This window comes from Ipomoea triloba, chromosome 4 (assembly GCF_003576645.1).
Source record: "Ipomoea triloba cultivar NCNSP0323 chromosome 4, ASM357664v1".
Taxonomy (NCBI): Eukaryota; Viridiplantae; Streptophyta; class Magnoliopsida; order Solanales; family Convolvulaceae; genus Ipomoea; species Ipomoea triloba.
Genome location: NC_044919.1, coordinates 13529933 through 13553326, shown reverse-complemented (window position 1 = coordinate 13553326; position 23394 = coordinate 13529933). Strand labels below are relative to the sequence as shown.

Below are 23394 nucleotides of genomic sequence, written 5' to 3'. Positions count from 1 at the left end.
CCTGCTAATACAATCCGTTGTTTGATAACCGCTAACACAATCCGCTACCGCTAACACAATCCGCTACCGCTAACTGTTAACCGCTGATAACCAAACAAGCCCATTAGCTGATTGTAGAAAGATGTTTGATAAATTAGCTGTTAGCTTATAACTGTTTGATATAATTTCTTTTATCAAAAAGCTAATTGAAAAAGTTGTTTTGAGGAACTTTTTGAATTTTAGCATTTTGGAGTTACAAAAAGTTGATTAACCAAACACTTATATTTATTCTTTAACCAAGTCGATCAAATAGTTAATAGTGGTCAAATAAGCCAAAATTGACTGATATGCTAACTATTTTACCAAACACGGCTAAAAGTTCAACTTAATCTATAACACTCATAATAGCGACACCGAGATTATCCTCTTTAGGACGTTACACGATTTCTTTTCCAGTCAGACACGGAAAGAAGAATGGTAAAGTGAAATCAATTCTTTTTTCTTTTTTTTTTTGTCTATTCCTTTTTCTTTGAGGGTTTGGATTTTGTCCCATCTCTTTGCTTTTCCAATTAGCATTGATAATGGTGATTTACAAGTATTTTAACAGCCTCTTCGAGCGATACAAATCATCCTGACGAAAGATAAGATGAATATACCAAGATCCAGAAGGGTTGTTTTGGATGAGCACCAGAGCGACTAGCCTTATTGGGTGCCCCTCTTATCTTAAAAAAAAAATTAAAAGAAAAAAAAAGATTTATTATAATTTCAGAAAAAAAAAACATATTTTTAGAAAAAATTCAACAAAATATTTTTTTTTAAAATATCTATAACACTAATAATCACAAAACATTGTAATCTATAGAGATACCAACCGTTGACTTTAAACAAAAAATCACAAGTTCAATTCTCGAACTCATACAGATGTATCAAAGGAATCTAAAATACTAATTGTTGGAGAGCTACCCACTCAAAAACCTTTTAATTTTAAACAAAAAAAAAAAATACTAATTGTTGGATTAATACTAAATATTTATTTATTAAAAAAAAAATGCAATATAACAAGTATTCATTTTAACAATCTAACTTTTGGTTAAATTCAATGGTAAACACAAAGGATTCTTGCCCTAATAAAGTCTTGCTGATTTTATGTACAAAGTTACAAAACCGGCGTATTTGTCCTATTCACTATTTTCAAGGTTCAACTTTCAAAATTAGGGTGCCTCTCATGCTTGTTGATCCATTCATGTGTTTAGTGCATTCATTTGTTAGTAGATCATGTTTGTCACAATCATTAGACTAACGTTCATTCGATAGTACATTTTTGTGCTTATCTGATCAGAATTATCATGTACTTTTTGTGTCTTATCTTGTTCAATTAATAAAAATAAAATTTGGTTTTATAATAATTAATTTAATGCCAATAAATAAATTTACATATTTAAAAATTAATTACATATTATGTTTAGTAGAGTATTAGTGTTGCTACAAATCTACAACAATTGGGACTATATAGGGATTATAAAAGATTAAATGATAGGAAAATTTTAGGATGCTTTATATTATCATGTTGCATGCTTTGTCAAAAATAATAGGGAGGAGAGTATTAAGACTTTGTATTCCAGTTACACTAAAATTTTATTATCCTAATCTTAGTGTAAATTTACATTTTACCATTCCTGATCTAACTAGGACTATTTGTATTCTTATACAGTATAAATGATATATACAGAATGGTAACTTAAGGGATTGTAACATTTTAATTTCTTTTATAAATGGTATTTAAACTGTAATACTTAAGAAATTAAGTAAACGTTTTGACAAATGGGGACATGAAATCTTATTCTAATACTCTTAACACTATTAAAAAAAAATAAAACAAAATAGAAGAACATATTAAACGAAGTCTAAAGTATAGGCAGAGCTTATTTAGGAACTTATAGCTTATTTTAAGTTACTAAGTTACTAATAAGAGAAAATATTATTTTCAATCCCTCAACTATAATACATGTATCAATTTTGGTCCTTGACTATTAAAAATTTCAAATTAGGTGCATGACTATTCAATTTGTATCACATTTGGTCCTTGACTATTAACATTTTCAAATTAGGTGCATGACTATTCATTTTGTATCACATTTGGTCCTGCCGTTAAATTTTCTGGCCAAATTTCCAGCGAAGTCATCGGAGGTGGCCAGCGTTTTCTATTTATTATTATTATTTTTTTATTTTTAAGTTTTTTTTTTATTTAAAAGTTACGGGTATTAAAATAATTTTTAAAATAAAAATTAAATAAACTAGTCGGTCACCGGTGACTTCGCCGGAAATTTGGCCGGAAAATTTAACCGCATGACCAAATGTGATACAAAATGAATAGTCATGCACATAATTTGAAAATGTTAATAGTCAGGGGCCAAATGTGATACAAATTGAATAGTCATGCACCTAATTTAAAATTTTTAATAGTCAAGGACCAAAATTGATACATATATTATAGTTGAGGGACTAAAAATGATATTTTCTCTTACTAATAATCTATAAGTTCTATTTGATAATGTTCTAAAAATACGCTAGTAGCTTAAATAAGAGCTTATTTTGAAACGCTACTTTAGGTAGCGTTTCAAAAATAAGCTAGTAGCTTCCTAATTTTTTTTTCATCTTTATTCTTATTATTTTAAATAAATGACATTCTTTACCCATCCCAATTAAAACTCTTTTCTCTTCTCCTATATCCGCAACTCTTCTCCTTTATTATCGTGGGAGTGTAAACCAAAAACCACTAGACCACGAGGTCATTTTGTTTTTATAATTTTACTACTTTTATACATTAATAAGCCAAAGGCCTTGTGGTCAATTGGCATATATGTGGCCTCCTAAGTGAGAGGGGTCACAAGTTTGATCCCTACTTCAGTAGGTCATATGGAGTGGTTTTTGTGCGTGCAATTAGATGACACACAAATCATAATATAAATGACCAATCAAGATTAACTTATCTTTCTTTTTAAAAAAAAAAAATTAATATAAGATCTTCAACACAAATCATAATATAAATGACCATAAATAATAAACAAGCAAATAAGATTCAAATCAAATTAGTGATCAAGATTAACTTATCTTTCTTTTTTCTTTTTTTTTTTAAACAACTTATCTTTCTTTTCTTTAAAAAAAAAAAAAAGTTTGCCACTTCTAGAAGATTCAACAATGTGCTCTGGAAGGCTCAACAATGCATGTTCTTTGTAAGGTTCAACAATGTTTAATCCAAGGCAAAATAATATGCACTTCAAAGGTACAACAATATGCTCTGGAAGGCTCAACAATGTATACTCTAAGGCAAAACAATATGCGCTTTGAAGGCACAACAATGTGCTCTAGAAAGCTCAACAATGTGTACTCTAAGGCAAAACAATATGCACTTCGAAGGCACAACAATGTGTTCTGAAAGACGAAACAATGTACACTGAAAGAAAATTAATCTGCTCTAAAAGGCACATCAGTGTGCTCTGGAAGGCAAAATATTGTGCTCTGAAGGTTACAACATTGTGCCCTGTAAGAAGAGAAAAATGCTATGAAAGACACAAAAAAAATTAACTTACAAAAAATTATCATAATGCCACAACATTTTTTTTTTAGATATCTTCATTGTAACATTGATATGGACTGAATCAATGGATGAGATTAAACTCTATTTTTCACCTAAGGCAACATTTACACTTGATATATATATATATATATATATATATATATATATATATATATATATATATATATATATATATATATTGCCAACCAATGCCATATCATGCAAGTAAATTTCCTACTTGTAATATAAAGAAATAAATAAATAATTATATAATTATTTATTTATTTATATTACAAGTAAGAAATTTTCTTGCATGATAGGACATTAGTTGGCAATAATTAAATTATAATTAATAGTTACTGGTATTAATTATTTAGACCAATGATATTATTATGCATGATGATATAATTCCAAATTAAAATTAAAAATATTTTCTAAATTTTTATAAATAAAAGATATTTTTAAAAAATAAAAATGTCATTAGATATATTTAAAATAAAATAAAAAATTTTTTAACGGAAACTAAAATATCTTAAAAAAAAAAAAATTGGAAAACAGCTGGAGAAACGAGTATAAGAGACATCCTGCTCTGGCAAAACTCCCCCCTCGCTTTTTGGTTCTTTGAGTTTTATTTTTTTCTTTTCTTTCTCTCTCCTCACAGTTTCCTGCCACCACATATGGAGCCTCCGCCATCTTCCGGCGGAGCAATCTCCACCACTCCGACGGCGACGGCGACTGTGACGGCGGCAGCAACAGTGACGACGACTGCGCCGCCGCCGTCGTCGTCAGCCCATGCCACCTACGCCGACTCCGACTTCTCCCCGCGCTCCCGCAATACGGAGTCCTGGGATGAGCCGCCGTCGTTCCCCGGCGGCGGCGGGGGGAAGTTGCGGCTGATGTGCAGCTACGGCGGCCACATAGTCCCCCGCCCTCACGACAAGTCTCTCTGCTACGTCGGCGGCGACACCCGCATCATGGTCGTGGATCGCCACACCTCCCTCTCCGACCTCTCTCTCCGCCTCTCCAAGACGCTTCTAAACGGCCGCGCTTTCCTGCTCAAGTATCAGCTCCCTAGCGAGGACCTGGATTCCTTGATCTCCGTCACCACGGACGAGGACCTGGAGAACATGATCGACGAGTACGACCGCATCAACGCGAATTCAACGGCCGCGCGAGCTTCTCGGCTGCGGTTATTTCTCTTCCCGTCCAAGTCCGAGGCGATGTCTTCGATCGGGTCGCTTATTGAGAGCTCAACCAAGTCCGATGACTGGTTTCTCAACGCGCTTAATGGAGCTACTTCTACTTCGACCAAAGTGTTCTCCGAGTCCTCATCCGTGAATTGCCTTCTCGGACTCGACGATGATATAGGCAACGGAAATTCCACCGGAAAAGACGCGGAAACGCAATTGGACGGCTCCTTTAGCGGAAAACCCGGTCGGGTTAACAATGCGAAAATTAATGTTCCGGATATTCAATCCGTCCCTGATTCCCCGATGGTGGATACCACCTCATCTTTCGGCTCCACGTCATCGTCGCCTTCCATGGCTAATCTGCCGCCGATTAAGGTCCACGTGGACGAGAATCAAAGGGCGGGAATCGAGGAGCAGCTATCGCAGATGAGTGTTGGGGCTAGGGTAGAGCAGAAGCAGGAGGACGGGGGTTTTGCAGCATTGTCTTCGCCTCCGCCGCCTCCGCTGCCTGCTATGGTGGCCGGGACGGTGGTTTCCACCGTGCCGGCGGTGGTTGGCGGCGAGTATCCCAATCGAGTTTTCTCCGATGATGAGAGATCAGACTATAGTGCCCCTGTTGGCCACAGAAAGCCTCCGCAAACACAACACTTTCAGCAACAGCCTAAGGCATCTCCTCCTCCTGATTTGCCTTCACCTTCGGATTCAATTTCAAGGTATATATCTTATCCACTTTACTTTTCCTAATTCTCAATTTTGATCATAAAAATCTATGCAATTGTGTGTGATTGATAAAACGCATAAATGACCTAAATTGGGATCTTGGTGGGGTTTTGTTTGGTGCAGTGACAGTAGTATCACAAATCCATTGTCTAGACAAAAGCATTACGTTTATCAGGAACCTATAGTGCAAATTCAGGCAGGGAATAGGGTTTCAGCCAATCCACTTGAGCCTAAGAGCAGTGATCAGAACACTAGGGCTCCAGTTCCACAGGATTCTGGATATGTGTTGCAGAGCCAATATGATCAGCACCAGCAATTCGTTCACACGGGACAGTTTATCCACCATGCCCCTGCTGGGGCTGTGCCGATCACTTCGTATTACCCCATATATCCTCCCCAACAACAGCATCATCCCCAACACCCTGCACTTGAGCATCAGTACCCGTTTTATATTGTGCAGGCTAGACCAACACAAGCTTACAATTTGCCCGTGCAGCAAACGAGTTATAGTGATTCTGCTCCTGCAGCAACCCCTAACCGCCCCCAAACGCCTCCCCAGCCTACTATTGTCGCTCCTTCTTCTGCTTACAATCCTTCAAGATCTATTCCTGCCTCTAAACCTGAAATGGCTACCGGCACCTATAGAACTCCTACTGGAACGGCACAACAGTTGGTTCAAATTGCTCCTGGCCAGCATCCTCAACAATACGTTGGCTTCTCTCAGATTCATCATCCATCTCAGTCAATTGCACCTACTTCAGCTGCTGCCACCAATTATGCTTATGAATTTTCTGATCCTGCACATGCACAAATATACTATACTCAGCCTCTCCCTCCCCAAATGGGCGCTCAACATCAAACCATGACATCGGTACATCCGGCAGTGTTACCAGAGGCTTCTTCTCAGCTTCCTGTAGAGAATTTCAAGCAGCAAATTCGAACTTCACAGCCTTGAAGGTGAGTTGGGGCAAGAAGAAACAATTTTGCAGCCATGGGTTTGGTATATCTTTGAATTTTCAGTGATAAATGTTTGCATTGCCATAACTATTGGTTTGTGATGTGTATTTGTCATAGGTAATAAGAAACTTGGGTTTTTATTTTTCTTTTCTATTTGTATGTTATGTTATTACTGTCAAAGTTATAATGGTCTGAATTTTATACTGTACAAGCTCAAACTCATGATACTTGCCCAGTTCTATGTATATGTCAAAGAATAAAAGTAGCATAGTGGCTGAGGGCTTTAATTTATATTTTAAGATAATAGCAATTCATGGTTTATTAGACTTTTTAATCTGATTGAATGTAGAAACTGCACTTTGTATAAAAGATATATTGTTGAGCATGCCTATGATCTTTGTTAGACCAGCTTGTTCCTTGACAATGCACATGTATGGAGCCCACACTTCCATTTTGGGATCACTACAGATTTGGGTAGCGTTTAGATGTCTGGTGCTTAAATTTAGAGGGACCTTTAGAAAATTCCTAGTTATTGTGATAATGCTTCCCCTTGGGTCCAGAAGAAACTCCATTCACAATTGTCATTCCTATGGTGTCTTTCCATTGACGTCCACTCTGATGGACTATCATTTCAATGGACATAATCACATATCTGATATCTGCTTTTACATTCTGTATGATTATCTGAATGCTGAATGGTATGAGAATTAGAATCTCATGATTTAAGGTTTCCCGAGCTTCTGTCATGCGTTCTTAATTTCTTGTAACAGGAGTTTTAAGAACTGAACATGGGTGATTCCTTGTTGTGTAACTTGTATAATGTGTCATGATTGGTGCTACTATGTGTGTCTGATGTTTTGAATGGTTGGAGTAATTGGTGCAGTTACAAAATTGCCTTTTCCTTAGTTGGTAATTTACATTTCTACATTTAACCTTCATCCAAGTGAAAGGTATGCATTTTACCCTTGCTCTATTTTGGTCTTTGATAGCTTTCTTTTTTACCTCATTTGTCTTGCAAGTAGTACTTTGATTGCTTTATTCAGCCATCCTTATCCACCTTTAAACATATACTCTATTTGCACTTATATGATACCCAAAACACACTGCAATAATGCATTCCCACTTGGAATTCCTGCTCTTTTGAGAAGATCTGATACAACTTTCTATTTCTGTTCTTATCTTTTTTTCCCTGCCTTTGTTTTTAAGCATACAACACACATTTTTACTACACCTACACTTCCCTATCCTAATGTCCTTCCTGTTATATCACAATCTTTTAAGATTCTTTTTTTTTTTTTTTGAAAACAAATCTTTTAAGATTCTTGAAAATGGGTTTTTATTCATTTTTTCACTTTCTCAAAAATCTTTAGTAATTGTAAGATATATTTTTAGGAATGTCACATTACCTAAATATATTTTGGGAGCAAAATGAAATATTTTGGCCCTATTTGGTAAAATAGTTAGCTTACTAGCCAATTTCGACTTATTTGACCACTATTAGTTATTTGATTTGGTTAAAAAATCAATATAAGTGTTTGGTTAATCAACTTTTTGTAACTCTAAAATGCTAAAATTCAAAATGTTTGTCAAAGCAACTTTTTCAATTAGCTTTTTGAGAAAACAAATTAAACCAAACAACTATCAGTTAACAGCTAATTTAGCTAATTTACCAAACACTTTTCTACAATCATATGTTATCAATTAGTTATACCATCTAACCCAATCAGCTAACAGACATTGCCAAATAGGGGTTTTTTTTTTTTTTTGAAAAGACCAAATAGGACTTTTGTTAAATTATCAGTGACATAATGTATTGGCCCTGTTTGGTAACATAGTTAACTTATCAATCAATTTTAACTTATTTGACCACTATTAGCTGTTTGACTTGGTTAAACAGCTAATATAAGTGTTTGATTAATTAATTTTTTGTAACAGTTTACTGCTCCAAAACGCTATAATTCAAAAAAATTATTTTTTAAAAAACTTATTTTGTATGTAATCAGCTATCACCTAATGACTAATTTACTAAACATCTTTCTACAATTAGCTAATGGTATCTACTAGTCAAACCCACTAACTGAATCAACTAACAACTATTTATCAAACACTCCCATTATTTAAATTAGTATCATATTCAACCTCAATTTTCAGGTTATCACACAAGACGGAACACATCATTTCAAGATATTTGTTTGAAGTAACGCCTATGAGAACATTGGATTCCTGGTAAAGGTGATTTTAGAGGAGTACTAGATTGCATATTTGAGCAGATTATGTATGTGGGTGTAGGTAGGTTACATAAAATATTTGGGGAAAGGTTACATAAAATACTTGAAATCACTGATTCTCATGCATCCTTATTGTAAGTGTAAGAGCCTTTAAGTGTCGTTTGTCACGGTAAGTGCGTAATTAGGCAGCTTTTGTTTAATATAATTGTGTAAGAAATTAAAGTACGAGGTTTTATGTATAGTGAGGTTTTTGGGTGGTTTTTGAGGTGCGATGTAGGAAAGAGAAGAAAAAAAAAACAAAAAAAAAAAAAATTTTAAATCTGATTTAAAAAAATAATATAAAAAAAAAAGCGTTGCGAGCGACCGCCGTGTGGCGTGCGCGAAACGTGCACTGTTTCGAGTCCAATTCTTTCTCCACTGCACTGCGGGACCCACAAAAAGTCTCTATTTTGTTGGAGGAACTTCTACATTCTCTTTCTTCTCTCTCTTTCCTTCATATTGATAAATTTATTCTCAAAAATCATATAAAAATTATTAATGTGGACACTCTAGAAAGGATTCTTTGATTACAGTACAAACTATAAAGTTACTGAATCTGATGAAGCATCTGTCCTGTCGAGTGTCCACCATTATTTGCGGCTAAATTGTTACTATATGTGCCATTTCCACCGCTGCTTTTTTACCCCTTCTTTCTCCTAATACTTTATGTCTTTATGTACTCTATAATATTTTTTACTTTATTTGGATCACAAGAAAAACATAGGTAAAATCTTGTCCATAATTGATCAGCTTAATCCCTACACTGTCGTTATTGAATTTCGAATTTTGGTCTCTTTGCCTACTGAACCACTTAACTAAGCCCGTGCATGAGGACAATATTTTCCTTTATTTGTTTGTATGGTAGGTTGATAACACATTTTGATTGATTTTGATAAAATAAATAAATAAATAAATAGAGTAAATTTTAATTTCTATTTTTATTTCTCCAATAAAAAGTGGATCATACTTTACTCTTAAAAGATACTTCTTCCATTCCATTTTATGTGTCTGATTCGGTTAACAAGTTTTGACTAAAGTTATTTTTAATTCAATTTTTCATAAGGTTAAGTTTAATATTAATATATAAAATTTATATATATTGAAACTACATTAAAAGTACTATGAAACACCAAAAAAAATTAAAAATATTAAAGAAAATAAGCAAAGAAGTCATAGTTGGTTTGACCAATAAATAGTAAACATGACAAGTAAAATGAGACAAAAAAAATATAAATTTCTCTAGTTTTTTGAAAAATGAAAAATAAAGGGTTTTTAAAAATATTTTTCAAATTAAATGATAAAAAAAATGAATGACATTATTTTTCAACTTAGCATATATACCAACTTATAAAATATTGTTTCAATATTTTTCGACACAAAATAAATAAATTGAACTTATAATAATATTATCATTATTAACAAAATTTCGCCCCATTCATTCTATCAATATACTCACGCATACATATACTGAATTACTGTCAAGCACTTTGTGCTTAGATACCATGTAGTGACCTTCAATAGGTTAAGAAAGTATAGTATATACAAATACTACAATGTAATAGAGTCAGTAGCACTAAAAAAAAACATATACTGAATTACTGATACACCTCTTTACTAACCTATTTCTAGGGTGGGGATAATTAGCAAAAATTGATGAGACTTGGTCAAACATACCAAAAAGTTTACTTTTCGATCAATTATTTATTTAAATTTAAATTAAAAACATAATAAGCTTCAATCTAAATTATATTTTGATTTATGTTTGTGTTTTTAATGCTAACTTTTTTTGTACAATATGTTTTTAAAGTTGCACTATATAATTTTTTAGACAAAAATACCCCAATTATTATAACTTCTGTTATATTTTCTATTATTTTTACAATGTGTATGCATCCACCATATCTTTTCTTATATTCTTCAATGGTAATAAATAAAATTTCATTTCATTTAGATTTTAATTAGTAAGGATTTGTTAATTATTTTTTAAAATATAAATATTGCATTTATAAAAATGATTACATCATCATCATCATTATTCAATAATATAATCTAAAATCCAAATAAAAAAATTATATGAGTAAATAAATGTTATTACCAATTATTTATGTCTATATTTCTGTGCTTATTGAGTTGCATATTGCGCTACAAATATTAACTATTATTTTTATTGAACAAAACTATCTTATACCGTTAAACTTTCGTTAATATGTATTAAATATTTACCATAATTATAGCCCGTGTGGTATAGCGAGCAAAGTTGATACACCCATTGTCCTGTATGAGGACAATGTGGTATGTGTTGCACATATGAGTAGTAGGAGTACGTGCACATTCAATTAATCGATCGGTTAACCGAACTGAATTAATTTAAACCTTTAACTACTAACCAAATCGAACCAAATTTTTTTTCGATTAATCAATCAGTTAATCTATCAACCGAAATTTGTAAGTAAAATTTAAAATTCTTAAAATTATAAATAAAAATTAACATTATGGAAAGTGTTTGTAAAATTGTGTTAGACCTTTAGGAAAGTCAAATACTTAAACTGGTTAATATTTTTAATAATTTAATATTATTGTTGAATATTTAGGAATAAATTTACACACACACACACACATATATATTCTGAAATTATGTATATTTCCTAACCATTAACTGAACTGAATTATATCGTGTAAAAATAATTAGCCAAAATTTTTTGATTCGGTCGGTTAATCGATTTTCTACTGAAGTTTGCATACCCCTAATGAGTAGTTGGTATGTTAACGGAAACCTTATGAAACACATGGCTCCTAACTTCTTTTACTCACATGAACTCCAAAAGAGTGGTAAAATCCTTGTTGAGAAAATTGGCTCTAGTGGCAATCTGACATATATATTTGTTCACTAAGTCCCTGCCTATGTATATCCACTTTTGAAAAATATGCTCATAAAATTGAGATGCATAGGCTCGAAAGGTTTTTATCTTCAAGGGGAGCGGCAACATTTAGGCGCACTTGAATAGACATAGGCCCTGTTTGGTAAATGACTATTAGCTGTGGCTGTTTGGGTTAGAAGGTATGATTTGTTGATAACATTGGCTGATTGTAGAAAGTTGTTTGATAAATTAGCTGTTAGCTGATAGCTATTTGGTATAATTTCTTTTCTCAAAAAGCTAATTGAAAAGGCTGCTTTGAGTAGCCTTTTGAATTTTAGCATTTTGGAGTTAAAAAAACTTATTATTTACCAACTAATAGTAGTCAAATAAGTCAAAATTGGCTGATAGGTTAATTATTTACCAAACAGGGCCATACCCTGGAAATCCTGAAGATTATGACATGAAAGATTATGGTTTGTACTCTTTTTTCCTTAGCTAGGCTTATTCCTAGTTAGTTTTTTAAGCTAAGATTTTTTATGAAGTAACTGGTGTACATGATTTCACATACTTTGTATATTCTTTTTCTCAAATAGGTTTTTCTAGCGAGGTTTTTAATGATGCATGAGTATAGTAAGATAATGGCTAAGGGAGAGTGTCATAAATATATGTGTCTATGGCCATTATCTTATTTTTCCAGTATGTCTTACTTATACAGGTTTTTTCATTGTATATAGATATCTCCAGTTGTCTAATGAATGGACGGTTCTTGAGTTCTTGAATTCATCTTATTCTTCTTTCTTTTTCTCTGTGTATTAATTGTTTTGAGCGTACAATTACACAAGATTTACACTTGAAGATTAAGCGAAGAAGGCCAACTTTTAGCAATTTAGTTATTAAGTTTTTTATTGAATTAATTGAGTATATGCACGCATACCTTAGTTTTATTACATTACATTGTTTGGTGACTTGAGTAATTGAGCATGTATATGTGTATCAGTAATCGATATATGGGCAAGAAAAATGCATACCTAGTACATCATCTTAATGACTTAATTAGAATATCACATACAAATATACGACGATGCATTTATGTATAATTGACATTAAAAATTAGATTAATTTGCTGCTTGTGTATTAATTATTTCTCATGTTTTGGTTTTGAATTCAAGTGGTTGGTCGATGAAGAATGAAGACTTTTTATGCCCTTTTTTGAATTAGTTTTGAACTTTTCAACTTTGGACTATGGTTTGTCAAAATTGAAGTAATTTGATTATTTCAAGCATTGACTTGTAACATTGGACTTTATGTTTGTATTTAATTGTGCAATTTTTTAATTTTCAGTAACAGATATATACTACTAACTGAAAGTCGATCTGAAACTAAAAGTTTGGCTTCAATCAATTATAAAAAAAAATAAAAAAAATCAGTTATTTAATTTTTAACAAATTACAGTTAACTAACCGATGCTTATATTCAGTGTTGAAAAAATCACTAGGCGTTCTTAGGGCCTCCGGTGGGTGCCTAGGCGCTCTTTTTTATTACTCCTCCGTCCCATTTATGTGTCGGGTTCGGTATGCGAGGTTCAACTTAAGTTATTTACAATTTAATTTTTCATTATATTAAGTTTAAAATTAGTATGTGAATTTTATATATTTAGAAACTACATGAAAAGTACTATTAAATACGAAAAATTAAATTTAAAAATTATAAGTAAATACTAATGAAATAAGCAAAGAAGACAGAGTTGGTTTGACCAATGAGCAATAAACGTGACAGATAAAATGGGAAGAGAGAGTATTATTTTTAAAAATTTTTAAGACTTGATAATTATAAACTATTTAATATTTTAATAGTTAATTCTAAAACATTAAATATTAACCTAAAAAACATCTAGAATTATTGTAAATTGTATAAAGATTTAAAGAATCAAAACATAATTCCATAAAATCACAACTCACAAAGTATCAACTTAGTTCCAAACTTCCAATTCAATTAATAGAATCATAGAGAAAATAATCAAGTCCAAACTCCGAACGACGTTGTTTTGAATGATTTAGGGTTATTTTGCTCAAAACAATATCGTTTTGAACTAAATATCCCATTTTAAAAAGGGTCATACTTGTGTGAGACCGTCTCACGGATCCTTATTCGTGAGACGGGTCGGGTCGGGCCAATGCACCATGCAAATGTCATACTTATATGTGCAAATGTCATACTTATATGCTCAAATATAACACTAATCAAGAATACAATTTTTGGTACTTATTAGAGAAAAAGTAATACATTTTTTATATAAGTAATGTTGACAAGTGCCCTTTACTTATAAGGGCAAATATAATACTTTTGTAGAAAAATGTAATACTTTTAAATCGAAATGTAAAAGTATTGTATTTTCCTTTAAAAGTATTACGTTTACCCTTATAAGTAACAAAAATTTTATTCCTGATTAGTATTACATTTGAGCATATAAGTATGACATTTGTGCATATAAGTGTTACATGTGCATCTTGACCCGACCCGATCCGACCCGTCTCATGATGAGACGGTCTCAAACAAATTTTTGCCTTTTAAAAAATAACAGAACAATAGCTAATCGATCGAGGCAGTCAGACGACTGACCAGAGCCTAGCAGCTGAGTGTAATTTTTACAACATTGCTTATAGCTACCTATCTCCACAATCACCTATATACTCGCCATCACCATGACCTACTTACCCCTTACCCCTGCCACCATTGCCAAATACTACATATTCATTTCGATTATATTTTTTCTCACCGATCACTACCTACTTATATACCATGTCATTACCTACTTAGTATTATAACTATTTTCATTACCATTATTATCACTTACTTTATCCATTACTCTTTTATTGGCTTACTCTATCTCTTCTAGTTTGTACATATCCCTACCACAACCACTTACCCCATCACTCGATGCCATTATCTATGTCCTATTTCTTTTTTGTATTTATGTTTTTATATAATAAAAACATATGAATTTTAAATTTTATAAATTAAAATTAATTAAAGTTAAAATATATTTTCTAATCTTTCCAAAAAAAATTAAAATGAAAAATGAAAACATTTATTTAAAACTTACTTGGGTTTAAGATTCTCATTTCAAACCTTTTTTTCTTGAAATATGCAATTTAAAATTTTACATCAAATTTTATATCATTTAACGTGATTATATTCAATTTGAACCAAGTAAATTATTATTAAAATTAGAATTGAATTGGAATTTTATTTTAAGTACAATTGAATTGGAATTTAGGTTTCTTTAGTTCAAGAATTAAAATTTAAGTAACATTACTTTCTACTTTTTACGTGTCCCAACTCCCACCGTAACTTTTATTCTTCTAATACATAATTTCTTTAATTTCAAGCACGAATTATGAAGTTTTTACCTAGTGTTTTGATTCCTGGGTAAAGATAAGCAAATTATATTATTGTGTGTATCATGAGTATAAAGTACATTTTAATATATTAAAAGTACATTATTTGTGTATTGAATGTACATTACTTGATAGTATATATATAATAATGTATTTTCAGTACTTAAATAATATATTTTACATATACAAATAATGTATTTTTAGTATATTAAAAATGTATCATCTCAACTAAAAGTCTAAGTTGATAGTTGGACTGCACATTTATGTTTATATTATATTTATGCTCAACAATGGCATCTCACATTTTAAGAAGACGAGAAAATTGTGTAACCACTATTCGAGAATGCACGCTAATTAAACATTACTTCTCTGTAATAACTTATAAATCTTATTAAAAAAAAATTATATTTAGAAGAAATTATATGTCCCAAGTTGAATCGACAAAATTTTAAATTTATTTGGTCCCAGTTTACCAAATTTGGGAAGAGTCAATAATCAATAATTGCATCTGAATGCGTGCAACATATATTTTAGTGAAAATTTATTTTCTTTATTGGGAAATGATCATTTGAGATAGAGAGGGTAACTTCTGACTTTATTTGGAAATAAACTAACACGTTTGGTTAACTTAAGAGATTGAACACGAGTTTTCAAAAAAAAAAAAAGAGATTAAACACGAAATATTTTTATAGTTTATCTTTCTATCTGTTTAAAATTTTCTGTTTTGAAGATCAGCTATTTATCCTTTACAGAAAATATAGCTATTACAAAGTATGAATAGTTATTTTTGAATTCTTAAAAATAGTTATTTTTGTTGAGCATATAATATATAAATATAAATGTGCAAATGTGTAATTCAACTATCAGCTTAGCCTTTTAATTAGTTGAAATAGAGCACATGCTGCAATTTAGTATCAAAACCAACCTCATATCAAAAGTTATGAATTCGAATCTCTACATCAACCGATAAAAAGAGACCAAGTGTTGCTTGGATCGGAGCCCATCAAAAAGTAATCGGCACGTGAGGGCGCGTATTGAACATATAATATACAAACATAAATATGCAATCCAAATATCAGCTTAAACTTTTTAGTTGGGATGGAACACATGTTTCTATTATATTATAGAAATCTTTACTGAATTTGTTCGGCAATGTACATGATGAGAGTCTAAATGCTATTAAGAGAGAGATAAGAAAATGCCCCTTCATATGATAGAGATATGAGGATCTTGAATTAAATGTCTAGTTTGGTCATGAATTTGCATATTTATCGATGGGCGGAGCTAATCTATGTGAAAAATATTGATAGAGGAATTGGGCATGCGTCCCATAGAGTCAATTGAGCCGGATGAGTGATTGGCACTCATGGATAAAGTTTGGATATCTAAACAATGAGGGGGCACAGTTTGAGTAATTGAGGAGACGTATGTGGTACATAATGTGAATAAGTACAAAGTTTGGAACTAGAGTGTAAAGAAGCATGAAGTTTAGGGTACAAAAGGCATAGATGCAAGGAGTTCAAGGTCCGGAAATAGTGAGGCACAAAGTTCGAGAGGCAGGGGTGCAAGGGCAAGAAGCTAACGGGTAAATTCTTAAGCACTAAGGTAACCATAGGATTCTTTTTTTAATTTGTTTAACGTATTTTGGTCGCATGTAATTGTCGAAATTTGTTTGGATATTTTGAGGGAACAGTACACATCGAATTTGTGCGCAGATGTTGACATGCACCAAGCGACCATGAATAAGTGATGAGATGAGATGTCACACTATTTTCATCTTTGGAATGTGGTGGTTACAACTTCCCATTGTTCCATGATTTGAAAGGTTTCACATGAAATGTTCATTCCTCATACAATTCCGCAAACTTATAACGTCAATCCTAAACAACTCTCTCTCAGTGCAATGAGACACATTGACCGGATTCTCAAATGTGATGAGGAGAATATAAAGTGATCGTCTCTTGTGCTCAATTGATACTTATGCGACTTTTTTTAAGGAAGGTCGCAGGATTAAATTTCGGTGGTGGAGTATTAACGCTAAATTATACCATGGACCAGGGTCTACCTTGCATTGTAGACCTTGGTTCAAAAATAACATTCAAATTATGTATCTATAGGTCACTGGATGAAATCTCGGCGGTGGGGTATTAATGGCAAATTATACCATGGACCAGGGTCTACCTTGTATTGTAGACTTTGGTCCAAAAATAACTTTCAGATTCGGTATCTGTAGTTGACAGTACTTGTAGTTATCATATTATGTGTCAGCAATTATCAAATTATTTGTATACATGTATAAAAATTGTTAACTGCAGGTACATAATGTGTTAATTGGAGGTACATAATTTTTATATTAAGGTTCACAATGCAATATGAACCTTGTCCATAGGTATAACAATTGGATATTAACTCTTTGGGCTACAATAAATAGAGAAAGTACATTAAACAGATACTACCTTGTAATGGAGTCAATAATACTCAAAATATAAAGTGATCCAAGTATAATTTAATTATAATACAAAATTTTGAATTGATTCTAGTTTTGATTATCGAATTTAAAATCAATCACTGATTTTATTTGATTATTAGAAACATATTATTTTAGTTATCACTTTTTTTTTCTTTTTTTTTTTTTATAATAAGTCGTATCTACATCACTGCAGAGCTAATTTCAATTCGATCATGGTCGTGCTTGAAAAGTTTGACTCTTTCCGTCTTACTTGGGAGAATTCCTAGTTTAACTTTGTGATTGCATTAATAATTTGCTTACCAACTACTCCAAGTTGTCGGGTTAATCTTTGTATTATTTTCAATTGTTGCTGACTTAGTGTACACATCTAATTGATTTTGGAATGTTTTGTAAACCACTAATCTGTCAATTTTTGCCAAATTTGTTTGACAAGCCACATCGTTAAAATTAGCTTAGTGTTTAGTAGAGTGAAGTCAAAATGTTAAAATAAATAATAATTTTTGGGTTAATAAATTGTATTTATTTAAATTAAAAGATAATTTTGGGATAATCGAGTGTTTAGTTGAAAATTGAAAATGTCCCGTCGAAGCCTTAATTGGATGAGAGAGTCAATTCTAGTCTAATAAAGTCAAATATATATCCACTTGAAAAGTATTGATTGGATTAGAGAAGCCATACATACCACCATTGGTTGACTAATTAAATCACTACGTGCACATCAAATACAGCAACTCTACATATATGCTACAAACAAAGCACAATATCAATATCTTACTTTTGACATAACAGGATCCTTATCAATGGAGTTTTTTCGCGGTTAATGAGGAGTTTTTGTATGTGTGATTAGGAAAGAGAAAATGGGAGGGATGAAAAAAAAAACAAATCTGATTTTACAAATAATAATAATAATAATAATAATAATAATAATAATAGTAATAATAAGCAAATGTCAGGCGCGCATGACGCGCCCGCTGGATGCATTTGTGCGTTCCACGCACAAAATGTGCGGCTATATTTAATAATATGTGGGCCCCATTTACTGAAAAAACCAAAGAAGTTGCAGAAGCTCTCTCCCCCTCTCTCCTCTCGTCTCTCCTCCCTTCTCTCCTCTATGTGGCGCTTTTCTCTGCAATAACCCACAAAATAACTGCTGATAAGGGTGTCCTAAGAATAATCACTATTTTCACCCTTTTATATATTAGTACTTGTCTTATATGGCAAAATACACAATTTATATACTGAACGTTCACAATTTATATACTAAAATGTTCACAATTTGAATTGTGAACATTCATTATGTAATGAGCATTCAGAATGTAAATTGTAATGGGTCTATCTTGCAAAGTGGATCCGGTCCAAGGTATAACTATTCACGGGCAAATTATACCGTGCACCACGATGCACACATCAATGTGCACCACGTACGTAAACGATGTCGTTTTGAGCATTTTACACTAACCGTCTCTTTTTTTTTTTTGGAAATTACGTTTCCCGTTTTGGACGGTCTGTGTATTTATGTTAATATTCTGTGTATTCTAGGTAATCGTTCTGTGTATTAGAGGTAATATTCTAGGCAACTGTTCTGTGTATTCATGTTTGTAACACATGTATGTTGTGATGTGTTTGTGCATTCGAATGTTTAGGAGGATGAGTTCTGTGTATTTTGTGTCAATATTCTGTGTATTCATGTTATTAACACAGGTTGTGATGTGTTTGTGCATTCGAATGTTAGGAGGATGAGTTATGTGTATTTTGTATTAATATTCTGTGTATTCTGTGCAAACATTCTGTGTATTCTAGGCAAACGTTCTATGTATTCTAGATAATGATTATGTGCATTATAGATAATGAATTCCCTGTAGTCATTCGCGTTTGCGTCCACTAACATCGAAACGATGTCGTTTTGGACTAGGGTGCACATTGCTATGTGCACCGTGGTGCACGATATAACAATTGACCTTATGTGCCTTGGGCCATTATAGGAAAATACTTGGTGAATTCCCACTTTATGCTCCCAATTTGTACTCACTCTCACATGCTTTTGATGTAGACACTTTTCTGTGAGCCCACAAGATAAAAATAACCAATGTCTGTTTATTATCTCAGAGAGTAGAAGTAAGGGAGTAAAATTTGAGAGTATGTATAGTAAAACTCAGTCATTTTATTTATTTATTGGATGACAACTACGCTTGTTATTGGGCGTGGTAGATGATTCACCACTAGGCTACGGTAACTGGACTCATCAATTTCCAACAAGTAAATCCAATGGTCACTTCACATTGGAAAATGGGTTAATAATGTTGATAGATTTTTCACATTGCATTTAAACTTATTTTGCTTGTTATTTGTTATAATTTTTTTTTAGAGTGCTCCGTATTTGATTCATATATATGTTTAAGTGTAATTATTGATGCCAAACATCTTGTGCTCAGATGATATATAGTGATTTTTCCATATGAGAAGTCATGAGATTAAACTTCAGTGATTCTATCCATTAAACTCATTTCTAATTCACTATTTAAAGTGCAATTTGAACTATTTCTACTCGGTTTCGACCTAAATACAAACCCTTTGAACTATTTCTACTCGGTTTCGACCTAAATACAAACCCTAGCAATTTTTTAGATTATGCTAGGCTTAGATTTAAGCTTGCCAAGCCAATGACCTTGTGATCTAGTGGCACCTGATTGCACTTTCATATGAAAGGAGGTGAGAGTAGTACTCAAATAAAAGAAAAACACACATTTTGAAAACCTGTAATCTTGAATTTTAAGATTGTTCTTCCATTTTAATAGATAAAATTTTATTCCATTCCTATGTTATTTATGCTTTATTATTGTGTTTTAATGATGCTCATGTTTAATATGTATAAGTACATATATTCTCTAGTTTTTTCTTAGCATTCGCAAAAATTTCTATGATTAATAAATTAACTACGATGACTCTAAAACCGCTACAAGACTCTTTAAAATTAAGAGTTTTGAAAATAAAATCATATTCAGCCTGTCAGCTCATATCACTTCTCATTACAACGTTTTTGACTTTCCTAAGACAAGTAAACATATATCATGGGAAAAGTTGAAAGTAAATAGCATAATCTACCATCTAATGTTTCAAACATTTAGTAAAATCTCAATTTCTATATATTTCAGGTGATTAAAATACAAACATGCTTCTAAGTTCTCTATCTACAAAATTTCATTTCTGGCTCAACCAAAACATATGTTAAATATTCTCACGCATTGATCAGCCCCACACGACGCAAGTTGCATGGCGTTGGATTCTTCGCTTTTCTCCGAGTTTCTCCATGCTAACCGGTTGACAGTGGATACGTGGCACATAAAAGGATCGAGCTTAACAGCAAGATTAGCGGTTGGCGCTGACGATGGGCTACCATCTTCGGTTCTTCTGTTGTGAAGGCTCCATAGCTCGATCAAACCGTTTTCCATCCCCACCGCGAGAAGGCCATGGTTGTCGTGGCGACTAAGGCCAACCCAAGATAGGGATGTCACGCTAGCGTTGAATGGCGGCAGAGTCAGGAGTTGCTTCACCGAGCCCTCATTTTCTACCGCCCAGATTTTGACGGTCTTGTCCCTTGACCCCGTGGCAAATTCATGACCATATGGGCTCCACGAACATGCCCATATTATTCTTTTATGTGCTTCCTGCTTAGTTACAAGCTGGTAACTTGTGTCATTTGTTCCTGCAACGAGATGTATAAAATTTCATTATTTACCTTAAATAAATCCTTAGAAGAATGCGTTCTAAGTTCTTATTACACGTCAAGCACGCCAATCCTATTCCCAGTTAACCGGGAAACTCAAACCAAGTTTATGTTCCCACTAGTCTTCACATATCTCGATCCTCGAATGAAACTCGTGTCCCTACAAGTCTTAAATCTAATTTAAGTGACAATACGGAGTAGCCTGCCGTGTGTCTTATTGAATCTTCCGTGATTCATTCTTGAAAAAAGACAAAATTTGAAAAATAATAGAGAAATGCTAGAAGTCGTTAAAAAATTGAAAACAATCATGTCACCATCAGGAAAGATACGTTTAATGTACCTGTATTATTAATTGAGAAAACAGAAAAGTGGCGATCCCTTGAAACAGTGAGAAGGAAGTTGTCATCGTGAGAAAACTCCATCTGTGTCACTGTCAAGCTGTGTGAATGCAGGCGGCCGACCGATTTCCAAGAACCCACTTGCCAAAGCCATATTTCTGCAACTGATGCTGATTGAGCCTGAATGCATGAATTGGTCAGAAGTCATTTAATGTTTCAGTCAAAGTCAGTTTACATTTAAAGTGGGTATCAGCCTTTGTAATACATTAGCAAATTCAACCACTTATTCTGGCTGACGATTAATGTGCACTTTATATATATAACATCAATTTGTGAAAGCATCATTACTATATAATCCAATGTCATATTGATTCATTTATACCGTCAATATGAAGATGGTTATGTTCAAACACTAGCACCACTAATATAAAGATGCCTTTAAATGGTCCAGAATGTAGATTATTGACCTCAAATTACTCATGCATTTTATCTCTCTTCATAGAATATGGGAAACAACAGGACAACCCTAACCAAGTTGATTAGACAATTGGTTTGGTAACCACAAGATTCCAAGTTTGACTCTCAGAATATGAGAAACAAGGGGGCAACCCTAGCCAAGTTGGTTGGACAGTTGACTTGATAACCACAAGGTTTCAAGTTTGACTTCCCGTGGAAGCTATCTACGGGCTTTCTTGATTTGAGCCGATTAGCTATGGACAATCTAGGCTGGTTCATGGTTGAAAAAATCGCTAGGCGCTCGGGAGGCGCCTAGGCGACGCTTAGGGCTTAGGCAACCTAATCGGCCGCTTAGCCGGCCAGCCGCCTAGACCACCGATTATGGCGATACGCTAGGCGGTTGGCCAGCACCTAGCGCCTAGGCGCCGATTAATCGGAGCCTAGGCGAGATTTCTGCAACACTGGGATGGTTTATCTCCTTGTGGTACTTTGCTGGCTACGGTCACAAGGCGGGCTTCACTCCACATTTGTTTCTCATATTCTTTAATTATACATGGCATATTATATTATTATATGAGCAAGAAAGACACAAGCACTACCAAGGACATCTGCACAGACATTAGTATATGCCTCGATCAAATCAGGCTAGATCTAGATATGTTAATATATCACATACCTTGCATGAAGAAGCTACAAGCTTTCCCTCGTGATCACAGCATAATGAATATAGTTCATTCCCATGGCCATACAGTTTGTGCGACTCGGGCCATAGAGTATGCCAGCCCAGTTGTTCTTCAATGGGTGGCTCGGTTAAGACAACTGGAACCGCTTCAGGAACAGTTTCCATGGTATCAATACCTTCGTTATTGCTAACCTGCTTTGCGTCTGATGAAGCTGGCAAAAATAAATAAATAAATAAATAAATAAAACAATTATCAGCATGGTTGCTAACAAAAAAATAATGCATGTGTGGGTGTATGTCATATATTATATTATATATATCTCTTACATCTCTTATTTATATAAATAAATAAATTTAAATATATATAAATATAATAAAAAACTAACAAAGCCGACTCATTCGAGTTAACTCGGCTGAATTCGGCCGAGTTAGTCGCCAACTCAGCCCAATCGGCCGAATTAGGCGCTAAGCTGGCCGCCTAGGCGGACGCTTAGGGAGCAATTTGCCTCGGTCTAGGGGCGCCTAGCGCCTAGGCGGTGCCTTAGGCGGCCTAGGCGGGGATTTTTGCAACAGTGATTAGCAGTAACTCTTAATATACAATGAACTAAAACTCAAACACTTCCCATCAAATAAGTTGAAGCACTGGCAAAGAAGTGATACAAATATACAATAAACCTAACATGAACATTTCTTATATAGTTAAACCTCCATGCAAACTAGAACAAAAAAAAAAAAAAAAAAAAAAAAAAAAAAAAAAAAAAAAAAAAAAAAAAAAAAA

At 33.2% G+C, this 23394-nt stretch overlaps 2 protein-coding genes across 2 annotated transcripts in view; one reads left to right on the top strand and one right to left on the bottom strand.

Annotated features, from left to right (window-relative positions):
- Positions 1-4172: 4172 nt before the first annotated feature.
- Positions 4173-6752, top strand: LOC116016653. Its single transcript, XM_031257009.1, has 2 exons — positions 4173-5459; positions 5590-6752. Exons 1-2 carry the CDS (start codon positions 4234-4236, stop codon positions 6419-6421), a joined length of 2058 nt encoding a protein of 685 aa, XP_031112869.1. The 5' UTR covers positions 4173-4233; the 3' UTR covers positions 6422-6752.
- A 13635-nt stretch (positions 6753-20387) lies between these two features.
- LOC116016942 (elongator complex protein 2) overlaps positions 20388-23394 on the bottom strand; it is an 8052-nt gene continuing 5045 nt past the window's right edge. The window contains exons 8-10 of the mRNA XM_031257409.1: positions 22611-22828; positions 21481-21658; positions 20388-21119 (exon numbers count right to left, since the gene is read on the bottom strand). Of these exons, the coding sequence (XP_031113269.1) occupies positions 20626-21119; positions 21481-21658; positions 22611-22828 (890 nt within the window). The 3' untranslated portion in view covers positions 20388-20625. The remainder of the gene's footprint in view (positions 21120-21480; positions 21659-22610; positions 22829-23394) is intronic.